Source organism: Triticum dicoccoides, unplaced genomic scaffold, assembly GCF_002162155.2.
Source record: "Triticum dicoccoides isolate Atlit2015 ecotype Zavitan unplaced genomic scaffold, WEW_v2.0 scaffold174127, whole genome shotgun sequence".
Taxonomy (NCBI): Eukaryota; Viridiplantae; Streptophyta; class Magnoliopsida; order Poales; family Poaceae; genus Triticum; species Triticum dicoccoides.
Genome location: NW_021222888.1, coordinates 1 through 8,183, shown reverse-complemented (window position 1 = coordinate 8,183; position 8,183 = coordinate 1). Strand labels below are relative to the sequence as shown.

General features: G+C 45.3%; 1 protein-coding gene across 1 annotated transcript; it reads right to left on the bottom strand.

The window, feature by feature from the left end:
• Positions 1-5,596: 5,596 nt before the first annotated feature.
• On the bottom strand, positions 5,597-6,789 carry LOC119344576 (WAS/WASL-interacting protein family member 3-like). The gene has a single exon (XM_037614969.1). It carries the CDS (start codon positions 6,640-6,642, stop codon positions 5,800-5,802), a length of 843 nt encoding a protein of 280 aa, XP_037470866.1. The 5' UTR covers positions 6,643-6,789; the 3' UTR covers positions 5,597-5,799.
• Between the last annotated feature and the right edge of the window lie 1,394 nt (positions 6,790-8,183).

Genomic DNA, 8,183 nt, shown 5'->3' with positions numbered 1-8,183 from the left:
CATGATGTCTCTTCCTTGGTTCATCTCCCTAATGGCCTAAGGTAATTCCCTTTGTGTGGCGAAATCGTCACATAGAAATTCACATAGATACCATTGGCTAGATGGGGGGATACCATGGCATACCTCTCTGAAAATCACCATCGATGCGTGTGTTGAAATGTAATGTCTCATGAACTTAACTAATCGGTTGTGTAGAAGGTCCCACTTAGACTTCTATGAAGATGCACTGAATTATGTCATTGTTCCTTAAAACTCAAAAAATACAAGTGACACTAGCGATCAAACATTATTTGTCTTAAACCTTGAGAGTTTGCTACTCCAAGTCATCAGAAAGTACCTAATAGCTTTTTACTGTTCAGACGCAATGAATGATTCCAATTTCACATCATAACTATGTTTATAGTTGGTCGAACGACAGAAAGAAAGATAAGTTCACATCTCAAATCGAACCGTTATAAGGAGTTAGACCGAATGACCATCTACAGTAATGTGTAAGAAAGAGTTACCCCGTTCATGAAAAATAATGGAAATAGTTAAAACTAGCAATAGCATCCACAAGTAGAAACATAGTGACGACAATTTTTGAGCCGCGACAATGGTTTTCGACTCCTTATAAGGGTATACATAAATGCCAAATGGTAGTGTTAGGAAAGGCAGGAAACCAAAAACTGCCCCGCATCCTCCGCTTGCACGACACGGGTGGCCAGCCGATCCACATTTTCAAGTGGCCGTCTTCCTGAGCATCCTCTCCTCGTCGTTGCCAGGAGTGGCAACCGGGCTTGCCCGCATAGCTGACGACGGTGGCAGAGCTCCATTCCTGTTTTCGTCCAATAGTCCTTGGCGATGTACTTTGCGACGACTTGACTCAGTAATGGCACACATGATGCAACAACGACATCAGTTCGTGGCTGGGCAGGGGCTACATCACGCCTTCCTATTCCCGATGGCGTTTCTTGCCGCAGGTGTCCCAGTGGCGAAGGAAAGGGAGCCGACACAGCCACCATGTCCTCAATCTGGAGAGCCTCTCCATCTAGTAGGGGCTACCACTGCTCCCAAAGTGTCTCCTCAGAGTTATGGCATGGTTGGATGAGGAGGTGGCAATGCAGTAGATGCCGTGACCGTCGCCTGTGTACCAAAGGGGATGTGACGGTGGCCATGGAACAGATGTCGCAGCCGTCGGGCCCGATATGGCCGATGCGATGTTGAGTACTATCGGTCATGCTTGGCTAACTAGTGTTGCCTCCGTCGACGCGGCATCGGCCAAAAAATGGTCGACGGAAGGGTTGCACCTCGAGATCCAACACGATTCGTGTGTAATCTGCTGCCGCATGCAATGACGATGGTAGTTGCGGCATTTGGTGACGTCTCATGTAAATCTCATCAACTGCCACTTGTGAGGATGGTGTCGATATGCCTAATCGTCTCAAACTTGGTATTTGGGCAGTGCATCCGACCTTCCGCCCTCATCAAAGTATGTGTTGTGTTGTGGCAAGCGGATCTTGTCATGGTTCGACCGCATGCTCATGTGGGCGTGGCCATCTCTTGTGTGATATCTCACGTCATGACCATGCGCATATGCAGTTGCCGAGGTCGTGGAAAGTGGAGGAGCTAACATACGATGATTTTGATTGGGCGGTGCTTCTGGAGTACCCGGTCTTGAGCTCCAGGGGAAAACCCTAGGTCTAACCTTGGTTGGTTATACCTGGCAATGGCGGTGCTTTTGCATCATTACCATGTTGAAGGCATTGCTTGCAATTTCCTTGGACCTGATCTTCAGGGTGAAAACCCATGATCTGGCCTTCGATGGTGGATTCGACGGCATGAAAGCTTATACGTCGTTTCTTTGATGAGGGCATTTCCTTTGTGGAATCCTTCTCATAGTAATATGTTGTCAAAAGATGGTTGGTGTTGATGGCCGTTGTATATATCGTCCATCGTTGTTGGGTCGCTTTAGACTTCTTCTTTTCTTTCCTTCACCTTGGCATAGATTCGATCTTATATGACTTTTCTTTTTGCCAATGTTATCCTTGTGTGCGTCTGTAGTGGTGGTTGTGTGCATCTTAGTTATGCAGAGATCGGTTGTGTGTTCATTATGCTTGTATCACTCAATGCTACATTATGAGTAAATAAAAAACACCCTTTGTCGAAAAATAAAAACATCAGGGAAAACAAGTCATGGGTGAGAGAAGATATTGGAGTTGGACCATTCTCGATCGAATTAGGACGACCATAGGGAAGAAAGAAATGGAAAGGATTCAATGCAATTGGTCAAATAAGGAAGGGTGTGACAATCCAAGGAAATTACTGGATAAAGGAGACAAAAAAATTGAAGATTTTTGTGTCTTTGGATGAAGTTGAAGGCAAACAAAAAACTCGATGGAGTAACAAATAACCATGGACATGCCAAATTAAAAAGATCCTTTAGAGATCTAGCTAAAGAATGTGTAGCGAGGTCGAGAGGTCAAGGCCGACAATCCTATTTCTGAAGAAAGAAAGCTAACAACAAGAATCGTGTCCACTGATATTGAGCAATGATGCGAAGATAACTACAAAAGAGGCACCGAAATAGACTGTCATGGTGATAGAGGTTAGGCGTGGATGCTAGCAGAAAGATGCAGTACATGTTTGTCTGATGTCCCATACATTGTAGTGCAAGATAGGGATACTGTCCACAATGTTGTGACTCACAACAAATTCTAATGATAAAATAATGTAGATTTCGTTCAATCTTGTAGAAGATTTCTGGATTATGTGAATACGAAAGAACTAGTTCTCTGGGCAGGTGGCACCAGAGGTACATGAGTGCATTCAACCATCGATCATGTGAGCACTCTGCCCATCCTCTTTTTGTCTCTCTTACCATACATCAGTAAGCCTATCTGTCTAGGCGTTCATGTGCCTTCTTTGTTAGGCTTCTGTTTGGTGGTGGTGGCCCCATGGTGGTCTTTCAACTCCATCCTCGCCCTAGTGTGACCATCACGATCTACCTCATAGAGCTAGTGATTCTCAATGCTCGTTAATTTGGGCTTTGCGCCTTCTCTACTAGCTGTATGTCTGAGTAACAGTTTGGCAGCCTGCCTTTGCAAGGGGTTTTCAGTCATATTAGGTTCTCACCACTTGAGCTAGGCAACTCATGTGGCTGTGCAAAACCTATATGATTGGCCTGGCTTGTGCGGGTTTGATCTTTTGTGGTTTCATCACCGAAGACATGGAGAAACATCAGAGTTTAGATCGAAAGGACATTGATGTAACTTCCGATTTTATCATTGATCTTCTTTGTTGGTGGTATTCCAGTTGTTCCAGTCCATTGTACTATCGTCAATCAATCAATAAAGCTGGCCCATTGTTCTAACGGAATCCCCATCTACCATTTCCTCTAGATTAATTTCCATCCGCAGCTCCGCAGCCAGACACCTTCGTATCCGATGCTTCATTTCCTTCTACCTCACTACTAGTGATCCATTCTCCAATTAATCACACCAAGCCAAATCATCTTCTCTTGTGAACCCCGTAGATTCGCTAATTTACTGGAACATACTAGGTGATACCTAACCCCAAACTTAATGGACCGAAAGAGAACCCACAAAAGAGTTCATGATACACATTAAAGAGAACTAGTTCAAATTTCCACACTAGAATTTTGGATAAAGAAAATGCCATACAGGAATATCATGCAACAATGCAAGAGAAACCAATAAGATACCTTCACATTGAAAGAAAACAAGAACAACTACAAATTTCTCTCCTACGGATTTCAAGTCATGGTGATTTTAAAATTCCCTAAGCCTGAACTGCATGTACCCGTGTCACCCAAACATGCCGGTGTCCTACTTCAATAAACTAGTAACACAAATCAAATTAGCGCCGCAACTAGAACAAAATAAAATTATCATTGCGCATGCCCTCACTGTCGTGAAAGGGTGACAACATTAAATTAGCTGCAACTCATACACCCTGTTCTTTGTAGTAAATCAGGGAGAAACATGCAGCAACCATGAATTACTCCGTGTAATACCTAATTTCAGTAGCCACTAAAAGAAGATGCAACACGTACCATGCTGCACCAATGCTTTAGAAAGCCACTGCTACCAGTTGCTAATTATAGCATTTATTTTAAACCGAGTCATTTAGGTCTCAGTGTTATCAACAATCAAGCAAAGCAGAAAAATCCAAAGAACATACCAGATTCATATGCTATGTTGATAGCAAGTGCATCTGTGTAAAAATAAGAAGTAGCAAACCAAACATCATATTACGTTCTCGACTGGATTCACCATTAGTACTACTGGCGTTTCATGAACAACAATCTACCTACTTCTTAGAGCTAGTATATATAAAATTCATTGATCAAAATAAGATCTAAATCATAAGCAGATTGATAAGAGGGAGCTGAGATAACTGCCTGGTGATGTCCCAACTCAAAAGTTCTTATTTTCTATTGGATTAAATTTATCTGGACAACTATCAAACTCATCAATCAGTATGGTGATATCATCTGGGCAAACTCTGTACCTATAGCAAATAATGTCATAAATCATCTCTCATCTCCCAAAACAAAAAGGCACATCTAATTTTTTTTCTTGGGGTCTGTCTAGGGCACATCGAGTGCCCTATTTGTTACACAACTAAGTGATTCAATCAAACATAAAAAGAAGAGAAAAAGGAAAAAAATTAAACACCCACATGAATCTCCGCAAAAATCAACGACTTAGGACTTAATTAGATGGACACGAGCCCGGCGATCACTTAGGACACGAGCCCGGCGATCACTTAGGACACATCTAGATGTGCTTTAGCAAAATCAAGGAAAACAAGAAAGACACATCTAATTTGTAAATTAGTCAATTGTCTTGCGTCGTAAGCCAGCCCGTTAACTAGACTATAGGTTATACAATCTACAAGAAAAATAACTTCGAGGTATACCTTCAGACTCCATTGCTGGAGGAATAAATTAAGTGATCGCCGGGCTCGTGTACTCCATGATGGCATGGTGCATGGATCGGCACCGCGGCAACAGGATCTACACGGGCTGAGACGGCGGGACTCGCTGTCATGGCGCCGCCGCGGTGTCCTTCGGTGGCGTCTGGCGATCGACTAGCGCGCACGGCGGCAGGCGCAGAATCGATCTGAACTGGCTTGTTTTGGGCTAGGTCAACTCACGGTGCTTGTTTTGGGCTTGGGCTTCTATGGATCCACGTAAAGGCTACGACTGACTATTGGCGTATATACACTTACCCCTCAATCGACTAAAAAAAACGCTTAGCCCTGAAAAAAAAACATAGAATATACTTCTCGAGTGCAATAATTCCTCAAGTGTCGAAAAAGAAGTGCAATAATTCCTCAAAAAGAAAAATCCAGTGCAATAAATCAAATTAGTGCCACAACTAGAACAAAATAGAATTATCATTGTGCTTGGCCTCATTGCCGTGAAAGGGTGCATATACCCTGTTCTTTGTAGTAAATCAGGGAGAAACATGCAAAAACCACGAATTACTCAACACTATGCATGATGCACTCTTACTACTAGATGCTAATTATAGCATTTGTTTTAAACCAAGTCATTTAGGCCACACGGTTATTAACATAACAGTCAAGCAAAGCAGAAAAATCCAAAGATCATGTTCATATGCTGTGTTATTAACAGTCAAGCAAGTGCATCTGTGTAATTAATCATAACAAGTAGCAGACCAAACATGAGCGATCGATATAAACTTCTGAAAAGTACTCTCCCTCCGTCCGATTTACTACCCGTCAAGAAATTCCGGACGGCATGAACAACAATCTACGTACTTCTTAGAGCTATGTATAAAATTCGCTGAACAAAAACAGATGTAAAACCATAAGGAAATTATCAAGAGGGAGCTGACATAACTGCCTGGTGATGTCGAGCGGCACGGGTCCTGTCGCACACTCCGGGCACATCCACCCCTCGTTCACGCCCACCGGAGGCCGCCGCGCGACGTGGACGCAGGCTTGGTGGAACCCACGTTCGCACGCGTCGCAGATGACGGTGGATCCCGGCAGCTCGGAGAGGCCGCAGGACGCGCACTGGTTCCCGCCCCACCCCGCTACTCCCGGGTGCTGCACCGGCGCTGGAGGTAGCCCCTCCGCCGACGAACCTGCCGTCGCGGCCGCAATGGCCGACCTCCACCACAGTTCCTCACGGTGGTACGCCAGCGGTATGTCGCCGGCTTGGTGCACGAGCAGCAGCTGAGTCTGCACGTTGGCGGGAGGCGGGAGCTGGGGTGGCCGCGGCGGCGGCGGCAGCAGCGGAGCAAAAGTGGGCGACTGGAGAACCGGTGGCGGCAGCGGCGGAGGAGCAAAAGCGGGCGACCGGAGAACCGGCGGCCGCAGCGGCGGAGGAGCAAAAGCGGGCGACTGGAGAACCGGCGGTGGCGGCACCTCCAGCGAAGAACCAGCGGTCGCGGGCGCACTGGCCGTAGCAGCAGCTAACCTCCAGGATTCCGCACGGTGGTACGCCAGCGCTAGCTCGCGGGCATGGTGCGGCAGCAGCAGGTGGGCCTGCACGTTAGCGGGTGGCAGCGGCGGAGGAGGAGGAGCAACGGGGGCAGCGAACTCATGCGGGGGCGACGGCGGTGGCGGCTCGTTGAGGTCGATGTCAAGATGTGGCGGGCGATCCATGGCGAACAGGGGATCAGGGTCGCGCTCAAGCTCAGGCTAGGGTTCGATTCCGGGCATAGCAATGGGGAGGAGGAGGTTAGAGAGAGAGAGAGCGTGCAAGGTAAAGCAGAAGCGCACGAGGGAAGCGGGGCTGGGATTCCGGGGAGAAGAAACGGACTCGGGCTGACGGAACACGTGGACGAGGGGCTGGGGACGCGTAGGTGGAGATGGGCTGTCAGTGAGCAATGCCGTGCCTAGGGAGATGGTCCTGATGGCGCAGAGCGCGTGACGCTAGCTCTTTCGCCTGTGGAGCGGTGCTCTACCATCGGTTGGTGTTGACTGCGTCTATTGTTGGTTGTACACACAGACAAAACACGTTAAGTATACTGTTAAGGCATGCAAAAGCAGCTTTTAATTGCATGCTTTGCTGAAATACTACGAGATATACGTCAAAATCATTCATTAATGTCTTTATTTATTAGCATATAGTATATTGCTATTATATATAGAAAAATCTTGTATTAGTTAGGTGCTTTGCTGGAATATGAGAAATTTATTAAAATTGTTTATTAATGTCTTCTTATTAAACGAAATATATAGAAACCATTTATTAACATATACCTTAGAAAATCTTGTATTATAATTGTGTGCTCTGCTGGAATACGAGAAATATACTATTGAAATCAATTATAAATATATATTTTGAAATGGACGAACGACTGGCTAGGGACGCGTAGGTGGAGATTGGCTGCCAGTGAGCAATGCCGTGCGTGGGGAGATGGGATGCGGTGGTGCGCAGCACGCGACGTGAGCTTTTTTGGCCTGCGGAGCGGTGCTCTACCGTCGGTTGGTGTTGGCTGCATATACCATCGGTTGTATACAGAGACAAAACACTTTCGGTGTACTGGGTGGTAACGTATGGAAAAGTAGCTTTCAGTTGCGTACTTTGCTGGAACACGAGATATACACCGAAATCGTTCATTGTCCTCATTTATTAGCATTTATCTCACTAGTATATATTGAAAAGTCTTGTATTAGTTCCGTGCTTTGCTGGAATATGAAATATATATTGAAATCGTTCATTAATGTCGTCCTGTTATAAAAATATATAGAAACCATTTATTAATATATATATCTTGGAAAATATTGTATTAATGTGATCACATCTGTAGTCCTAATGATTTTTAGTAGTGGCTTTTTATTTGCGACTTGAATTAGAGTATATCAAAGCTATAAATAAGAAATATAAAACAATGATGGATATCGTTTACCTTAGTAGTGGCTTGCAGATTTTCTAAAAAGCAATTTTATGAAGATAAGGAGATGTCAACTTACTTTGGTATTGTATATGCTGGCCTTCGTTGTGTTTGGCTGTTGGTTTACACACTGCTAAAAGAGGTTCAGTGCACATTTGTGGGTTTCACCAGGGGCGGAGCCACGTTTGGGCCCCATGATTGCTACAGTGTAGCTACAGTGTCAAACATTGCACATCATGCTTCAGTCAAGCAAGAAAATTTTCATGGCGCCCCGGGCCCAGCCCCCCCCCCCCTCCCCCCCGGCCT

Bases quoted from the DNA above. Each gene is read 5' to 3' on its own strand.
- LOC119344576 (XM_037614969.1), bottom strand. From the start codon at position 6,642: ATGGATCGCCCGCCACATCTTGACATCGACCTCAACGAGCCGCCACCG.